Source organism: Theobroma umbraticum, unplaced genomic scaffold, assembly GCF_002168275.2.
Source record: "Theobroma umbraticum cultivar Fairchild unplaced genomic scaffold, ASM216827v3 scaffold_1682.0, whole genome shotgun sequence".
In the NCBI taxonomy this organism is placed as follows: Eukaryota; Viridiplantae; Streptophyta; class Magnoliopsida; order Malvales; family Malvaceae; genus Theobroma; species Theobroma umbraticum.
In genome coordinates, this window is record NW_018397290.1 from 196,521 (window position 1) to 215,290 (window position 18,770).

At 35.3% G+C, this 18,770-nt stretch overlaps 5 protein-coding genes across 6 annotated transcripts in view; 2 read left to right on the forward strand and 3 right to left on the reverse strand.

The window, feature by feature from the left end:
- Window positions 1–752: 752 nt before the first annotated feature.
- Window positions 753–2,073, reverse strand: LOC110428682 (basic form of pathogenesis-related protein 1-like). The gene has a single exon (XM_021444581.1). It carries the CDS (start codon window positions 1,942–1,944, stop codon window positions 1,465–1,467), a length of 480 nt encoding a protein of 159 aa, XP_021300256.1. The 5' UTR covers window positions 1,945–2,073; the 3' UTR covers window positions 753–1,464.
- A 1,133-nt stretch (window positions 2,074–3,206) lies between these two features.
- LOC110428677 (pathogenesis-related leaf protein 6-like) lies at window positions 3,207–3,894 on the reverse strand. The gene has a single exon (XM_021444575.2). It carries the CDS (start codon window positions 3,821–3,823, stop codon window positions 3,329–3,331), a length of 495 nt encoding a protein of 164 aa, XP_021300250.1. The 5' UTR covers window positions 3,824–3,894; the 3' UTR covers window positions 3,207–3,328.
- A 3,539-nt stretch (window positions 3,895–7,433) lies between these two features.
- LOC110428679 (branched-chain-amino-acid aminotransferase 2, chloroplastic-like) lies at window positions 7,434–9,656 on the forward strand. 2 transcript variants are annotated; one of them, XM_021444578.2, is made up of 9 exons: window positions 7,434–7,581; window positions 7,668–7,851; window positions 7,939–8,115; window positions 8,213–8,344; window positions 8,447–8,545; window positions 8,643–8,759; window positions 8,859–8,954; window positions 9,119–9,231; window positions 9,352–9,656. In XM_021444578.2, exons 1-9 carry the CDS (start codon window positions 7,544–7,546, stop codon window positions 9,464–9,466), a joined length of 1,071 nt encoding a protein of 356 aa, XP_021300253.1. In that variant the 5' UTR covers window positions 7,434–7,543; the 3' UTR covers window positions 9,467–9,656. The 2 variants fall into 2 exon arrangements, with proteins under 2 accessions (XP_021300253.1, XP_021300254.1); XM_021444579.2 differs by having other exon boundaries at window positions 7,435–7,581; window positions 7,671–7,851.
- Window positions 9,657–12,989: 3,333 nt separating this feature from the next.
- Window positions 12,990–17,731, forward strand: LOC110428612 (branched-chain-amino-acid aminotransferase 6-like). The gene is made up of 10 exons (XM_021444478.2): window positions 12,990–13,150; window positions 13,854–13,915; window positions 15,942–16,122; window positions 16,224–16,400; window positions 16,515–16,646; window positions 16,739–16,828; window positions 16,906–17,022; window positions 17,094–17,189; window positions 17,271–17,383; window positions 17,466–17,731. Exons 1-10 carry the CDS (start codon window positions 13,055–13,057, stop codon window positions 17,578–17,580), a joined length of 1,179 nt encoding a protein of 392 aa, XP_021300153.1. The 5' UTR covers window positions 12,990–13,054; the 3' UTR covers window positions 17,581–17,731.
- A 52-nt stretch (window positions 17,732–17,783) lies between these two features.
- TBL13 (TRICHOME BIREFRINGENCE-LIKE 13) overlaps window positions 17,784–18,770 on the reverse strand; it is a 2,853-nt gene continuing 1,866 nt past the window's right edge. Inside the window, exons 5-6 of the mRNA XM_021444479.2 lie at window positions 18,396–18,530; window positions 17,784–18,164 (exon numbers count right to left, since the gene is read on the reverse strand). Of these exons, the coding sequence (XP_021300154.1) occupies window positions 17,901–18,164; window positions 18,396–18,530 (399 nt within the window). The 3' untranslated portion in view covers window positions 17,784–17,900. The remainder of the gene's footprint in view (window positions 18,165–18,395; window positions 18,531–18,770) is intronic.

Genomic DNA, 18,770 nt, shown 5'->3' on the forward strand with positions numbered 1-18,770 from the left:
TTATAATTCATTTGGCCAACGGTCATAAATTGATTTTTTTTGTTAAACAAAACTCAATTATAAATTGACAAATCTTTTCTTTTGTTAATTTTTAAATCAATTGATCATAAAAATAAAGAGATTCTCGTTAAACTTATATATCCAGGATACTCTCAACTTATTAAATATAAGATTTCCTAAAATAAGAGAGGAGAGGCAGAATCTATTTTGATACCATGTTGCATTGTTTAAGTCGGACTTCCAACCTAAAACCAATTGATTATAAACGGAAAAACTATTGTTATATTTATATGTCCAGGATACTTCAATCATAATATTTTTTATCACTAATTTAATACTTTTAAATTTTACTAAGAATTTTAAAATAAAATTGTTGATACTCTTGGATCCAAAAAACTTTTTACTTTTCCACATGAGGGTCACCATCGCTAGTCGTCAATTACGGGAAATAGACAGATTGATCCCCTTTTTCTTTTTATGGATCAGGACAGATTGATCTTAAACTTAGAGGAACCCATGTGTGGAAAGTGGAAACGTATACGTTGTAAATTTGCCCTGGTCCAAAAAAATCGTTAAGAGTCCCTCGGGACTCTTGATGGCTATGTTAGGCATGTATACAAAGAAAATTTTTATGGTCAATGCAGTAGCCTTACTTAGAGTCTAAACTTAAAGATGATCTTACTCTATCCTGAGAAGATATTAAGAGTTTGATATTTGGAACTTGAACAGGTACATGAATCTTAACATAAAGTGAATTGTCAATATTGTCATGGACAAATGGACATTTACCCTGTATTGGAGTCAAGTTTTATGTTATTTTATTTGCCATTTCAACGATTTTTTCTCTTCATAGTTTCCTTTAGGATCGATCTATACCCAAATCCAGAGTTTAATTTCTCTACAATTCTTAAGGAGAATTGTAAACGGGGTTGTTGGATTGATGGAATGGTTTTGTGAGGCGGATGGGCACTCAAATGATAGGGGTGTGCTTCAAGGATTGAATGTTTGATACTTGGTGATGAAATTGGTGGCTGCTCCATATTTGTTTTTTTTTTTGCAGTGTTATAGAGTTTCCTGGTGTTTGCTGGATTTTTTTCTTGGCTGCTTAGTTGCTCGATTTTTGACAGTTAGATATTTCTTTTAAGGATAGTCTTTTTTGACTGCTTTTTTTGGTATTTTCCCTATTTTCATTGAGATTGTTCTACCTTTAAGAGTTTTAGTTTATTTATGAATTGTTCAAAACTCACGTTTTGTTTCAATATCACGAGAGAAATATTTCTTTTTGTGTAACTTAATTTATATTTATAAATGTAAATTGGATCTATCTTCTAGAATATAGACCAAAATAACAAAAGCCAAAGTCTCTTCTTGGATGAATCAAATAGTAGCATCTTTCCTTTCAATGTGTTCTCCAATCAAAACATATTAACCTTTTATTGTATGAATGAGTCAAAAACTACTCAATTAGTAAGGACGTTCTCCCACATAGTTCCCTGGAGGATCATAGTTGCATGTCACAAACCACCAGCCACTGTTGCACTTAACTCTAGCACACCCAAGTCGAGTCGAGTTTCGCCAAACCACCTGAGTGTAATGCAAGCACTGTCCCCCAACACATATGTTGGCATCGTAGTTGTAGTAAGGCTTCTCATCGACCCACATTTGCACCGCTTCCGCGCCTGTCAAGGCGTAGGAGGCTTCCGCAAGGTTTTCACCGTAGGGTCCGTCCGAATGAACCAGGCCGCAGTCTGCAACCCTTTTGTTAGCGTAATCCTGCGCGTAGGCCGCAACCTTGGCGTCCCAAGTCATCGGCCCGACCCCAACCTGTGCACGAGCTGCATCGTGGACTCTAAGGTAGTCTTGAGGGGAGTTCTGGCCGAGGGAAACGTGAGCTAGAGTTGAAGCTAATAGGCAAGTTGCTAATGAAAATTTGGTTAATCCCATTTTCCTGTCTTCGGAAAAGGCATAGGTTTATTGCAATTTTACATGTTGGTTTATATAGAAATACATTCATAATTATCTGAGTTGTTACATTCCATAAAAGAATGAACACTATCAGACAGGTTTAATTAACTTTCCAATGTATAACTTACCATATATTGATCATGTATCAGATTTTTTTCTCTTTTCCCCTATTTGTTTCCATATATTGAATATTTACTACCAAAAAGAGGAACCTTAATTAATTATAGTATCAGGAAAGATAGTGACACCTTGCTACCTAATAAGCATTGATTTTCTTTAATCTGTGAAGATGAAATTAGTTAGTGATGACTTGGTCAATGAACATTGAATTAATGTATTAAAAAGTATAATCTACCATGGCTAAGATACAATCTAACCAATTGCAACATAGAAAACATTTGTTCTCTGAAAAGTGCCAGATCCAAATTTCAGAACTCCACTCCCTCCACTTATGCAATCACAAAATTTGAGAAAAAAAAATGAAAAAGAGAGAAGCCACAAGCAATCCACCATCAACTCCAACTGCAAAACGTTAAACAACCATATAGTTTTAGTGGCTGATGGTGGTGATATTGTCAGTACTTTCTCCTATCCCATGTGCAAAAGGGACCAAGGAGGGATGAATAAAGCGTACATGAATCTGACATTTGTGTCATTTCTTCGCCCTCCATTGCCAATGATCCTTCTTCATTTGTTATCCAACGACAGCATCATAAATATTTTTGCTTGCGTTTTTCCATACATGTGGAGACCACAAACCCCATGCCTTTGCTCACATCTCCTAAGTTCTTTTTCTCTGCTTTAATTTTCCCTCGTCTCACAAATAAAATTAATGTTGAATCCCATTAGGTATGGGCTACAAGCTAGCATAAATTTCGTATTATTTTGAAGAAAATAAAAAATTAAATTTTTTATTTTCTTCAAAATAATATCTTATTAACGAAGTATTAAAATTTGGTAATATGATCGTATATATTGTCAGTGTATTAAATATTAATTTTTAAAGTTTTGTTAAAGTTTTTAATTAAAAACGAAATGTTAAAAGTTAAGAATTTCAAGGGTTTGCTGCATGTACACCGTCTCTTTGGAAAGGGGTAGGTAGGTTCGTCTTGTTGCTAGCTCGGGGGATTGCTGTAATGTCATACTGCCTCTGCAGTTGCAGCAGACTCGAGTCGATATTTCGTGCATTTTTTTCAATTAGGAATGACAACTGTTGAAAAAAAATGAAGAGGACAGAGAAGAAAGCACAACAGCTATGGCATGTATATATATATTAATTTATGCTTCTCTGTAACATACAAAGAAAGAGAATTAAACACAGCAGAGATCATTTCGAGGCGAGAAAAGCAGAACACTGATGTGGTTAATAAGGGCGTTGGCCCTCAATGTTTCCAACAGGATCATAGCTGCAAATAACAAAAACCCAACCATTCTCACACTTGGCTCTGCCGCACCCAAGGTGAACCGATTTGCGCCAAACAACCTGAGTATAGTGCAGGCAGTCATCACCACCGCTATTGCACGAGTTGGAGGCGTAGTTATAGTCAGGCTTCTCGCTAGCCCACATTTTCACGGCGTCGACGCCGTAGAGGTTGCCATAGCCTTCAGCGAGATTCTCACCGTAGGGTCCATACGAATGCTCCAGGTTGCAGTCCCCAGCCCTTTTGTTGGCGTAATTTTGGGCGTAAGCCGCCACGGTGTGGTTCCAGACTAGCGGACCAACCCCGACCTTGGCACGAATCGCATTGTGTGCGCTCACCAAGTCTAGGGGGGAATTTTGGGCTAGGGAGAAGGGAACTAGCGTCAGGGTCATGAAGCATGTGGCTAAGAAAGGCTTGGTGACCCACATTTTCACCATGTATGCAAGGCAAAGAAACAGATCAAAGTAAGTTTGTGTTATGTTTTTTGATGTAATGAACTGGTGGCTTAGGGGGGTATTTATAGGCAATTCCATGGAAGGTATAGCTTAAAAGGAAGCTAAGAAAACATGGATGTGCCCAACAAATCTCGCCGAAATCAGGTCATAAAAGAATAATTAAGAAGAGAAAAGACGAAGCAAACTGAGTTTTCCAAAAAATTAAAATATAAATCAGAATTCACATGCATTCCGTAGGAACAGTTAGCATTTTGTCCACTTTAGGACGAATTGCTTTACTAGAGCAAATTAACTGAAAAATCTCTTGCGTACGTTTAAACCTATTATTTGGCTAATTGCTGCTTTTCAATCCAAAATCTTTTAGCTAGGATTCGAATTTTATTTATGATCAAAATTGTAATAATCTAACTACTCATCAACAACAATTCCTATTGACAAAAAATGTCATTTTACGCAAATTCATTTGCAGTTCAAGAATAGTTAAGATTCGGATTAAGTAAATTCCATATCAATGTCGTTAGAATACATGCGCTTTAGTTCAGTATTTTTCCTTACCTAGAACTAGGCCTTCAAATCTCCTTTATCTAAATCTTCAAGTGACCATGACATTTTAAAGGAAAAGCTCAAGAAAAATAATAAATAAATAAATAAATAAAACAGGTCAAAAATCTCAGGCCCCTCTGGGCCTCTTTTGTCACCCTTTCTTATTGTGTAATCACGTGAACACATTTCATTATCTTCCTGTACAAAGTTATAGCAATCGAAGGAAAACGATCTGATTGTTAAATAAAGTTCTATGCTGGTACAAAACAAAAGCAGAGATAAAGGTTCAAGAACTCTAATGTTTGGTAGCATGTTGAACAAGCAAGTGATGACAGACACACTCATATGATGATTTAGACCCTACATTTCACGGATGAACATAAGAGATTTCTTTGTTGGATGATGACTTTCTTTACACATGCATATATATGAACATGGGTTTTCAACTGGAAAAGATTCATGCAAAATGAGATGCTGATTATGAGCATATGTAATTATATATGTTGAGCTGCACAAACAAATATAATATTTTCTTCTGAAAAACATAGATTAATTGATTAATAATCAATGGTAAAATGAGTGTTGATTTGAATCCGCTGTCATTGTACTCGTTCATCTTCTAGCTAATGAATGTAACTTTATTTCGTTAAAAGCTACCACTCACCTTATCAGCAATGGCTATAAAGAAAATAAATATATATCTATATATAGGCAATTAGCAGCATGTGATAAAGTGAGAGGTACGAGCACGAAGATAAAGCAAAGACTAGAAACATGCATTAAGTAGTTTTAATCAATAAATTAAGCAAGTATTGACATGTCATTACGGAATTAACGCCTATAAGATGGAGATGCCCGGTTTTCTGATTTCTCTATTTCAACGACAGAAAGCCAAGGTTGATTCAGTAAAGTTTACCTTTTGACTTGATGGAAAAACGAGAAGTTCTCATATGACGCCGCAGTTTGATGCATGAAACCCGGGATACACTCCTTTACAAGCAATTGCCACAGCATGTGCATTGCAATCAGTACTATGTATTTTCTAATATGTAAAATTGGGCTTCTAAAAGGTTAACAGGCTCCCACGCTTTAGACTTTGCCTCGAGTGGTCGTTGAAGATTGGCCCATTAAGCTCTCTTAAAGCCCAATCCTTCCACTGATTTTCATTTGTTGACCTTGTTTTCTGTTGATAAGTCATTCATTTTATTCATTATCAAAGCATTACAGCCGAGGACATGACTTTCCTCTGCTGCATTAACAGCAGCAAAACGCCTTACAGCACCCAAGTTCAATCTACAGGGCTCTCCCATGTCAAACCTGATACAGATAACAGTGTAAACTTCACGTTCCTCCTGACAAATTGATCATCCATTTACAACCTCATTCCAGGCTCCTATAACTACATACATCATAATACTTAAAAAAAAATCTATTAAAAAAGATATCAGCATAGCATTACAATAGTTGCAGTTCACTGCCTAGAAGTCTTCCTTTCGTTTGTTTACTAGTAATAGGAAATGGGTTAGTAATAAGTATTCTTCTTTGTTTGGAGAAAGTGTTTTATAATGAGTTCCTTGTTTCCAAGTCTTCCACTCTTTTTTTGTTTTATCTTATGATGAATTTCCTTTCTTCTTTTTATTTCAATAAGTACTCAATAAATAAGTTTGATTGATCTCCATTCCCGGTTGAAATTCAAGAAAAAAGAGAATTCATAAGCAATCAAGATTGTAATCAAGTATATAATCCCATAAAATTTTCTCATTTCATAATTGAAATTCATAAAAGATCAACGAATGATCAATATCAGGTCAAATAATTACTTGTATTTGTTAAGAATAACTTAGATGTCTTGAAATTTTGAAAATTAAAAGATATTATGACCGAAAAAATCATGAAATGTCAAAAGCAAAAGGAGAAAATCAGTGGATAATTAATTTCAGGAATTGAAGTTAGAAATCTTGCAGAATCAGCTGCAGATCATCTACTTTTGTCTCCTTTTTCTTGGCCTCATGACTCTCTTTCTTCAATTTCATGTTCTCTCTTAATTCTGTATCCAAAGAAATGGTCTAATTACTTATTATTAAGGGTTTGCCTTTTTATAGAAATTAGGGGATTCTTCACTACAATCAAGGTAACTTTTCCAACAACCAAGTGATTAACCAGTCAAGATAATGAGCAATGTTCTAAAAATACTGACAATGAGAGGAATATAACCAGTCAAGATAATGAACAATGTTCTAAAAATACTGACAATGAGAGGAATAAATAATGTTATGATGAAAATTTACTGATATGAACACCATAAAGCAATTGATTATAAAAATTTTAAGAAATTGAATAATTCATAATAATAACTCAGAAATGTTAACATACAGTAAAAGATCAAATTGAATAAAAGAAATCAGACTTTTAATGATAAAAATCGGATTGGCACCACTATAGCAACCCAGAAAGCAAAACATACCTTCAGTAAAGACAGTAATGCACTCTTTTAGTGGCATGAATTCCGACTGCAGAATCTCCAATTTTCCTGATTTTAAGTGATTTTTTTTTTTTATGTTTCAGATTCTCTGCTTGAATTGGAATATAAACTACTTTGATGCTCTTACAATTAATGTACTCATTCAGTGTCCCAAAAGTTAAACATGATGATGGCTTATCTTACTAAGTTTCTGCAATTTTAGCCACAGTTTGAGACACCCTTCTAGGCTTCAGTCTCCTTTCTCTCCAAGGTGTAGTCATTCTTCCCAATCTATTTTTAAGTTTATTGCTGCAAATTTTCCTTGTTTCATGATCAATTTCCAGGGTTTTTAGTCTTGGAAGAGACAATGACATTGTGAATACATTGATGAAAATTTGACTATTTAGACCACTTCTTTGGACTAGAAATTGAGTTTGATTTGGTAGTAGCGTCTTTGCGTAAGTAACCATGAATATCAACTTAGAAATATTTTTTTTTGAAGAAAAATGCTACTTCTAAACGATTAGACTTTTCTTTTTCAAATTTGAATCAAGCCATCTGTTAGAATCTGTCAAACTTTGAGTTAAAACTTGAAACTAGTCAAACCCAAATTGCTATTTCTGATTTCGTACACTGCATCAGAGCAACCTGTTGGCGTTCTAACGTACGTATCCTTTCTCTTGATTGCAGCTAAGATTATGGCTCCCGCACCAGTCTCATTCACATCTGTTACCAGGTATTTTCCATTGTTTACAGCCTCTGTGTACATAAATTAGAATGTTATCAGCAATTCTTTAATCTAAGTTTTTGGCCCTTTGGAAGCAGAGAGAATGGTGAAGAAACATATGCTGACATCAATTGGGACCAACTTGGTTTTGCTCCAACTCCGGCAGATTACATGTACGTAATGAAATGCTCTAACGAGGAGAACTTTTCACAAGGACAGCTTGTTTGCTATGGTAACATTGAGATAAGCCCATTCTCTGCAGTTCTGAATTACGGACAGGTGAGCACTGTCAAGTTAACTTGTAATGAAAGTCTTATCTCAAACTATTAATCCTGACAAAACGCAAATCCCGGGTTGTGGCATCAGGGATTAATTGAAGGTCTAAAGGCATACAGGACAGAAAATGGTGGAGTTTTGCTCTTTCGGCCAGATGAGAACGCCAAGCGCCTGCAAATGGGTGCACAAAGAATGTGCTTGCCATCCCCATCTGTTGAGCAATTTATTGACGCCATAAAGCAAACTGCCCTTGCCAACAAGCGTTGGGTAATAAAAAGAGCCTTCCCTCCTCAAGTAGCTATCACTTCTATCATAGTTAGTCCTCTGTTTTTTCATTCACAATATGTGCTTCGATTGGAACTAGGTGCCTCCGCATGGAAAAGGGTCATTGTATCTTAGGCCTCTGCTGATGGGAAGTGGACCTGTTTTGGGACTTGTTCCTGCTCCTGAATGCACTTTTATGATATCTGCCACTCCCATTGGGAACCACTACTTGGTAGGTTCTAAATTGGGAATTCATATCTGGACCTAAGACACAACCAATCCTAACTCAAAATTGCCTAATTAGTTCTGGATTTTGGTATAACGTGCATCTCAGACCAATCACGGCGCTGCAAACTTGTATGTTGAGGATAAGCTTCCCCGTGCTGCTCCTGGTGGAACTGGAAGCATCAAAAGTATCACCAATTATTCACCTGTAAGTTTGAATTCCACAAAGAAACTAAAAATCCGTGGTAGATTTGTCCGTTGACTGCGATCAGTCAGTTCTAATTTGACTAAGCTAATTGCTATAGGTTTTCGAAGCAGTATCTCAAGCCAAAGCCAAAGGATTCTCTGATGTCTTGTTTTTGGATGCAGCAACTGGAAAATACATTGAGGAAGTTTCTTCATCTAACGTCTTTGTTGTCAAGGTATAACATAGTCTACTTGTCAAGACTCTTATTGCGAAACTTTTCCATCCCCGACGTAAATTGCTCTATTTTCCCATGATTGTCCTCCATGTTATATAGGGCAATGTTATTTCAACTCCTCCAATAAATGGAACTGTTCTGCCCGGAATAACACGAAAGAGCATCATGGAACTGGCTGTTGATATGGGATATCAGGTGATCATCCTTACTCTCATCAACCAGCAAATTCTTAGCTAACCAAAGACGAAATCCCTCAACTTCAGCATATTGATCCTTTTTTGTTTTATAGCTTCTTAGTCAAGCAAGAAATCTCTAGCACAATATTTTCAGAGTCTTGTTTTTGCTGATTTTTGCATCAGGTTGAGGAAGGCAATATCCCAGTTGAGGATCTGATGAGTGCTGACGAAGTGTTCTGCACAGGAACGGTTGTGATTGTTACTCCTGTTGGTAGCATAACCTACCAAGATACAAGGTATAGATGTCATGTAATTCTAGAGAAACACTGTTTTTTCTTCCTCTTCTCATGCATCAAATTTTTTTTTAATCTGGATAATTTGGCTAAATTTTTGTATATGTGACTGCGCGATTGCAGGGCTGAATACAAGACAGGAGAAGGAACCGTATGTTATAAACTGCGGGCAACGCTTGGCGGGATTCAAATGGGTCTCATCCAAGACAGGAAGGGATGGACTGTTGCACTTGATTGAGCTTCTCCTTTCTCCCTTTGCAATGCAGTGTTGAAAACTGCTCTGTCTCTCTCTTTACTGATTCACCTGAGGCTGTCTGTCATGTTAATTAACAGCTTCACTTAATAAATCTATCAGATTGAAAAGATACATTATTCCTTATTTACTCATTCTTAGTTGTGTTCAATCTTATTAATTTTTTTTTTGTTAAGTGAAATTGGCTTGTTAATTATCATAAATCAATACAAAATTTGATCAAAAATCAATTTTTATTTTTAAAATAATGACATTAAACCACCAAATAAATATACATTATTAGTATATACTGATGTCACAAGTTTAAAACTTTAATTTAGAATCGTACGCCGCTTAATCTCGTATATAAAAACTAAACAAGCGTAACTGTAATTGTAATTATGATGCAAAAACGCAAACTAAAAGAAAAATATATACGAGAAATAAAGTGTATTATTTATTATGATTCAATAAACTTATGTCGATTATTATTGTGTTTTTTCTTGTGGTGACAATTTGATACCTTACAATGAAATCTAAAAGGGTTATTTATAATAATAACTCACCTAACTCCAGTAAAAATATAACAAAATATAAATAAAAAAATTTAATTTTAATTTTACTTGTAATACAAACAAAGTAAATAATATAAAAAATTTTAAAAAAATAATATTAAAAAAATATTTTATGACTAATGTAGAATACAGCTAATCTAAACGTAAGACTACAGTACTTTTCTTGACAGCATCACGAGGGTTAGATCACTCATATGTGTATCGTCTTCTTGTACGTGGGCCTCAAGTAAGTGACTTCCATCCACGCGGCCTTTTGATGCAGGGCTCATTGATGTACGACCCATCTTGTTAGGTCCTGCATGTGTGGTCCAGATCTACTGGCGTGTTGTGTGCTCAGCAACTTGCATTCCTTGATGGCCCGATAGTTGTCGAGGCTGGTCTTATCACGGATCCGCTACTGGTGATACTTAACGAATCACATGCAGACAAAACCAATAAAAAATATGGTGTTAATTATTAGTAATCAAAACCAAACTCAACATAAGCCTAATATCACAGTAATTCCAAAAGCTAAACACCCAATAAGCATCCAGCCACAAATGTCAAGAGGAAAGTGCCTCTATCACACATCAAACAGGAACGGGAGGTTCTGGGCTCTTTATAAGTGGGTGTGCTGCACACCCTTATAAGCGCGTTTATGGGGTAGAGGGTAATGATCTCGTGACAAGTGGTATCAGAGCGGACCGAACCTCATCTAACTCACGCCAAGCGCCCGGGCCCAGGGGGACTCAAGGTAGACAGGGTAGCCGACGGCAACGAGGACGTTGCCAAAATCGAGTGAGAAACAGTGTCACGAGGAAAGTGCCTCTATCTCACCTCAGACAGAAACGTGAGGTCTTGGGCTCTTTATAAGCGGGTATGCTGCACACCCCCATAAACACGTTTATGGGAGAGAGGGTAATGACCTCGTGACAAGAGAAAGTGTCACGAGAAAAGTACCTCTATCCCACATCGGACAAGAACGGAAGGTCTTGGGCTCTTTATAAGCGGGTGTGCTGCATACCCCCGTAAGCGCGTTTATGGGGGAGGGGTAATGACCCCGTGACACAAACACTTGGTTGTTTTACGATAAAAAAAAAATCAGCATCACGCCACAAATATTTCACTTCCATTCACCTGCATTTTTATCAAAGTATCAGCATAGTGTAAATGGTATCAGAATAGAAGAGGAAGCATTGCAAACAAGTAAGAGATATACTTGAGGTGACGAAAAGGAAGATTGGAACAGTTCTTAAAATACTAAATGCTATGGCAGATGGAAGAGAATAAGAAAAGAATAAGCATTTTGAGTGAGAATAGGCTAAAGAGAAAAGCTATGAGTCAGAGTCTGATAGTTCTGAAATTCCCTTTTTAAGTTATGAAGACTCTATATATATAGTGTCAAAAATAACAGTTACAAGAAAAAGTTTTAATACGCGTAATGAATGATATCATTAAGGAGAGCTTTAATATTAGGTAACCATTACTGAGAGTTAATGTTGAGTAACGGTTAAAACTTATTATGTGACCATTGAAATAATTATATTTAATAAAACTTGTTCTCGAGTAGGAGTTAATAAAGAAAAGCTGTATATGAACGGGTACAAGAGAAAAGGTTGTACATGAACAGGTACAAGAGAGGAAGCTGTACATGAACAGGTATAAGAGAAAAAGATGTACGTGAACAAGTATAAGAGAATAAAGAAAAAGCAGAAAATATTTGTACTTCAGGAAAAGGTTAAGAGAGACCTCTTAACTACCTCCATATCTGAGCCACCAAGCCAAATTTTTCGGAACATCCCAATATGAAAATAACCCAGGAACACTACCACCTATTCTGGATTACTTTCACTATCATCTGTGTGAAATTATTACTTTATACAAAATAGTTGTTCTACTTGTATTAATTGTTCCACATAAAGTAATGCTCCACCTATTTTAGTTGTTTTTTTTAAAAAATAAATATTAACTAAAATCAACTATCTACACATAGTAATTCCATTTCTCTAAACACATTTTTAAAAACGACACCTCCAATAACATCTCATGGAATATCAATTTGTTGAAACAATCTCCAAAACATCTGAGATCTTTTACATTTATTCCAAACTCATAGGACAGTAACTGCTGAATCGGATGCAATAATTAACGATTTCTTTCCGAAGTCATTGGCGTATTAATTTTCATGCATTGATTTGCATCCAACTTCTCCTGCTTCTTCACAAAGCTCTCGGTCTTCTTAAATCTGATACCATCAGCATTTAATTCCCACCAAGTCACCAGCCCAATTTAGCTGGTTGCCAAGAAACGTGATGGGTTTAATTGGCTTGCAAGGTTTGGCCAAGACAGCAATTGGAAGTAATAGTGCTAATAACAAACCAAGGTCTTTATGGTTTGCAGGAAGGGCAAAGTCCGTAAATTGGTAACACCATTCTCCCCCCATATAAGAACATGACTTGTCATCCTCTTTCTAGGGAAGTTTCAGAAATTTTCTAATAAGAAAAGAAAATTGAAGAGTGGAATTCATGTGTTCCGCTAATAGATTTTGATGAATTTGCAGGTGACCTTGTAGAAGATTCATATCATATATAGATTTCCTGGTGTTTCTTATTGCCAGGTAAGTAATTTAAAACAAAATCCAATCTCTTTGACAAGAAAAGTAAGCAATTCGTACTAGAAACAGGTTGGATATCCTTAGTCCAATGCATGTTTTAATCAAATACAAATCACAGAGAGTAAAAACAAATATAAAAAAAAATGCACGTGTAAGTATTATATGAATAGAAAGTCATTGTTCGGTTATGACAATGCAGCCATGTGCCCAGTAAGATACGAAAGCAATCAAAAACGTTGTAGACAAGAAAGATACCAAGGGTTCTAAAAAATTATGCACGTGGTTAGGCTGATTGAGAGAATCCTAAAGCTTTGTGAACTCTTCCAATTTATAAAAACCAGAAGCTTGTATGCAGAATTCATATATCTCACTTGCATTGGTCATTTGTTGTGCAGGAGAGTTTCTAGCTCATTTGTAAAGCTCAATATGGCTTTGAGTAGGCAAGCCATGTTTAGTCTAAACATTTGTGCTAGAAATCTGAATCAACTTTCAAGAATTGAAAGCCTCCAGTCAAAGCCAAAGGTATGTTAATGTCTTCTTCAACCTGAGTTTTGTTTTCATAACCTAAGACTTCTCTGTCACTTTCTTTCTTTTTGGAAAAGCAAAGAGGATATTGTTAGTAGGAAGAAAAGGTACAAGAATCATCCAAATAGCCTGCTATGGGTCAATTTTCCTAATTTGTCACTTATTTTGCTCTCATGTTGATGTCAATACCAAACCTTCAAAAAAAAAAAATTTCCTTTGAAAATTATTTGGTAACCTTCTATTTCTCAAGGAGTTCAAGGGATAGGTCAAGGAGGGGAGGGGTAGGTGAAACATCTGTTTTTGAAAAATTGTCTTACGCTCTTAAAGGGTGTAAGATAATTTTTTTAGATCAATGGGTTTAATTCAGTTAATTCGAAAATTTTTTACATTGATAATTTTTGTATTTTTTCCCTTTCAAATAAGGTCTCTAGAGTGATTCGATTTTCACACACCTCTTCAATGTGGTATTTTCGATATCTTATTTGAAAGGAAAAACAATTGTAAAAATGAATGTAAAAAATTCACTTTTTTTTATAGGATATAAAGATTAATTGCATAATTTGACCTTTTTTTTTCTTCACCTCAAATCAATCAGAAATCAAAACAAGCGTGGAAATGAATTCATCTATATAGATTTTTTTATTTATGTTCCTAATTATTTATTAAAATCTTAATTTCTTTATATTTTTTTGATTTGCAGCTAAGATCTTACTCCAGGCCTGTCACGACTGCACTGGAAAATTATGAATCCAGCATTTACAGGTATGTGGCGTGACAATATGCCAATTATTCTCCTAGTCAACGCGATGAGATGTTCCCATAAAGGGATTCTAATCAGTGAGATAATTAGTATAATTTTGATTAATACTTACAATTAATATAATATAGTACAATTTGTGTATTGATAGGACCAAACCAAATCTCCTTAATGTCGTGGGTTTAGGCCTTCCATTTGGAATGGAATCATGGCAGCCGCTCTAGCTAAGCTTAAGCTACATTAATTTAATTGGGTCCCACTCCTTTATGTATTAGATTGATTAACTATTGATAGTACCACTTTGACAATTTCATTGCATATAAATATGCTTTATAGCTAAACCTAATCTACCTATGATTAATGATCCCATTTTTTTATTAATTAGATTTATTAGTAAATTCTTAAGGATGATTTACGAGATGCTTCCTTTTTAATTTGTTACATTACATATGAGCTCGTAAAAATTATTACAGAGAACGGTTATTATATGTGATACCCAGCATCCCATATCTGATGTAAATGTGATTGTTAAGATTTATAAAACAATTTAAGTTTACTACTATTAGTAACTTGAGTTTTAAGTTTTTGAGGATCACGTGGTTTAATCCAAAAAGCTGCTTGGTCAGGGTTGGACGTGAATATTTAACGATTAACGCATGATCTCTTATTTGAAATAATAAAATTAAAATAAAACAATAAGTTTTTAACAGTGGTCTATGATGGTACCCTTTTTATTTTAAAATGAAATCCTTTAATTAATCAAGTTTGGATCTTTAAAGTTTTTATTAAAATTAAAATTCAAAATCGATAGATTGTTAGAAGTTAATAAACAGATTAACCAAAAGTAATTAATATGTATAATTGTATACGCAATATCTAATCAATCATGGTTTAAATGTTTATGAACTATTAAAAGAAAAAAAAATTTTGAAAGATAACTTTGATTTCATAGTAATTATAGATACAAAAATTACCAATTCTAGTAGTAGAGAGCCAGCAAGAGCCCCTATCTAAATGAAGATCGAACTCAGCAAAACAACTACCGGTTGGTCGAGATCAGGAAGCATCCCTATTCATATCTCAAAACAACCAAAGCCTCGAATATCAGACTCCATACAAATCATCCCACAAAATTCTATACATCAAGAAATTGATAAGTCATTACTTTTTTATTACGTTTAATAAAAATTTTATATTTTTATTTTAAATTAAATAAATTTTTATGATCAACAGTTTATCTATTATAACATTTGAAGTGAATCATGTCAACATGTCACATCACTATTTACTATAACATGTTAATATCACATAATGTAAAATAACATATGATGTTTTAATTAGTAATTATTTGATTCAAAATAAAAATATAAAAATTTAAATTTTTTGAATTTTTTAAAATAATTTAAAAACTCTTTTTAGGTATTATATCATAAAAAAAAATACTAATTTGCTGATGAGAATATTCTCTCTTTTTTTCATATTAAGCACAATGAACCACGTGTAGTTAATTATTGAAAATAAAAGGGAAAATTGGTTTATTAAAGATATTTTAGCTGTAAAAGAGTGGAAGGAATCTCCCTTAATTAGGCCTGAAACCACCACAGCCCTTTTTGTTGTCCTTTTTCCTTTGGCAATAAATGCAACCTTTTTTCTTTGCACCAAAGCCTTGTTCTCCTCGACAAATTTCAATTTCTTCGCGTTTATTCTATATAAACCCTTCACAGTTAATACTCTCCTTCAAACTAATCTCACAACCCTAATTTGATTTCTCCTTCCCTTTCTCTGAATTTTCTGCATTTGAACAAATTAAAATTTAAGATTTCCCCAATGGGTTCTACTCAACAGCAGCTGCGATGGTAGGATCTTAATAAATATTTTTCCTTCTTGAAATGTTGGCTTCCATTATGAATTGCCCAAGAATTGTTCTAACGTTTAACATTGTCTGTTGTTTATTGCATGTCATTGCTGTCAGGTTTTTCTCTTTTTTTTTTTGCCAAATCTTGTAACCTTGAATCCTTTGTGTTGTCACAGCAGCGGCAAGACAGAATATGCCAATGTCAATTGGGATGAACTTGGATTTGCTCTAACTAAAACTGATTACATGTACGTAATGAATTGCTCTAAAGGCGAAGAAATCTTTTCCGAAGGAATCCTCACGCGTTTTGGAAACATCGAGCTGTGCCCTTCATCTGGAATATTGAACTATGGCCAGGTGAGCAGTGCTGATCACTAGATAATCATGTAGCAAGTATAGCTAGCAACCAATGTTACCTGATGCTCAAATTTATGTGAAAAAAAAAATGGTGGTTTCAGGGATTATTCGAGGGACTGAAAGCGTATAGGAAGGAAGATGAGGGAATTCTGCTGTTCCGGCCGGAGGAGAATGCCCTGAGGATGAAGATGGGTGCGGATAGAATGTGCATGCCATCGCCAACAGTTGAGCAATTCATAGATGCTGTTAAAATGACTGTCCTGGCCAACAAGCGATGGGTGTGTATTAAGCTTGAGACTTGACAGTACCATACCAGGAAATGAATTCATGTTCTTGTTAAAGATTTTTTTGTAGTAATCAAATTGGGAATACGTTTATATTTATATATACAGGTACCACCACATGGGAGAGGGGCACTGTATATCAGGCCACTGCTCATGGGAACTGGCCCAAATCTGGGAGTTAAGCCAGCATCCGAGTACACATTCTTAACTTATGCTTCCCCTGTGGGCAATTATCATAAGGTATGCTGCTGTCACAAAATTATTCATCAGAATGTAAAGAAATCAGGCGGCTTTGGAATCTGGGTGTTAATGTAATAATCTGGTTTTTGTAGAGTCCTATGAACTTGGTCGTTGAAGACAAGGTCTGTCGTGCTACTCCTGGTGGTACAGGAGGAGTCAAAGCTGTCCCTAACTATTCACCAGTACGAACTCGTTTTCATGTAATATTTCAAAGTTTGCATGCGGCTTTCTTGACTATACTAATTGATTGCACATGCAGATCTACAAGGCATTAACTCAAGCAAAAGCCAAAGGATTCACTGAAGTCTTGTTTCTTGATGCATTGACTGGAAGAAACATCGAGGAAGGTTCTGCCTGCAACATCTTCATTCTCAAGGTAACACTCATGACTTTACAAAGAGGGATGATAAGTCAAAAAGTCTCATGTTATGTACTCTTTTTCCGCAGGGAAATGTTATCTCAACTCCAACAGTACATGGGACTATTCTCCCAGGAATCACAAGGAAAAGCGTCATCGAAATCGCATCAACTCTTGGTTACCAGGTAAACTGATCAATCAGAAAATACTACTAACAACGTTTGCCCCGATTTAATCATAACAATCCTAGGAACTCTGGTGATCAGGTTGAGGAACGAAATGTTCCAATCGAGGAGGTATTTGATGCGGAAGAAGTCTTCTGCACAGGAACAGCTATGGTTCTCAAGTCTGTTGTAAGTATAACCTACCAGGGTAAAAGGTAAGGAAAAATCTTAGAACCATTTATAATCTGTCAATCATTATACATTGGCAGCATAAGCTTATTGATCATATTAATGCAGGATTGAATACAAAATGGGAGAAGAAACAGTGGCTCAGAAATTGCATGCAACATTAACAGGAATTCAAACTGGTCTTATCGAGGACAAGATGGGATGGACAGTTGAGGTCGATTAGCCTCCTTTGTTATGACATACTAAGAGCTTGATGATGTAAAACTACCTAAGGAGATTGAGCATTAGACCCTCTCTCTTCTTTGGTTTCTTTTTCATGAAATTCATCAATAAATAAAACTAACTCTTGGAAAAGGTGAAAAGAATAATAACAAGTGCACCTGAATATTTGACTCTGGCAACAAAGCCATTGGTAACTAATTAGCTTAACTATAAACCCATCACCATAAATGAATCAAAATTAACAAATTGCTTCAGAAACACATAACTTAAGCAATACAGTTTTGTTAAATAATTAAATAAAATAATGTTAGTAATAGTACATCAGTTTCCAATTTTAAGATTGTTTAGATGTGTTACAAATAGGTCATTCCATGTATCCGTAATTCCCGGTAAGCACCAATGCATGCAGTCATCATGTTTCTTTCCTCCGGCTGAGGATGGATGGGCATCTGCTCTGAATTCACTCATACGGGTAATATCTAAGATGTGGAAATTAGACCCCTTGAGGGCCTTGAATAGGTGTTGATTTACAAGGCGTGCCTCTGAATTTGTCCCATTATTCTTCAATGAGAAGAGTTCTTCCACCTAAGAAAAAAGGTGAACCAATTAAACCCATTAACCTTGATCCAGAGTGGAAACAAACCAAGAGCCGAAGTAGGTTTTTTTTTCCCTTAAAAAATGATTAAAGTAAATCAGCATATAATAAGATATGAGTTTTATTTGAAAGGTATTATAAGATGCAAGTCGCCCATTTAGATTAACCAATTATAGTGTTCAATGAGTAATTAGCAGTCGCAGTAACTGAAAGAGACTCACTTGTTCAGGTAACAAAGGCTGTAACCGCTGACATGAGCCACCTTGGTCCCAATCCCCTCCTTCAAAATGCCTCGGTGATTGTGTGCGAAACAATTTAATAGCACCTCGTTGCTTGTTTTTCTCCACAAACCGTATCTGTCAATGACAAGAAAAAGAATTATGAGAGGGGAAACACACACCAGACAAAGAAAAAAATATTAATTAAAAAAAGATGCAGGTTGCATATAGAAAAAAAGATTAATTAAAAACAGATGCAGGTTGCATATCCAGCTTTCAATGATTTTTGCTTCATAACATTGGTGATATTCAAACAAAGAAGCATGTAGTCACTTTCAAAGAACTCCAAAATAATGATCAGAATGAAGGAAAAACAGT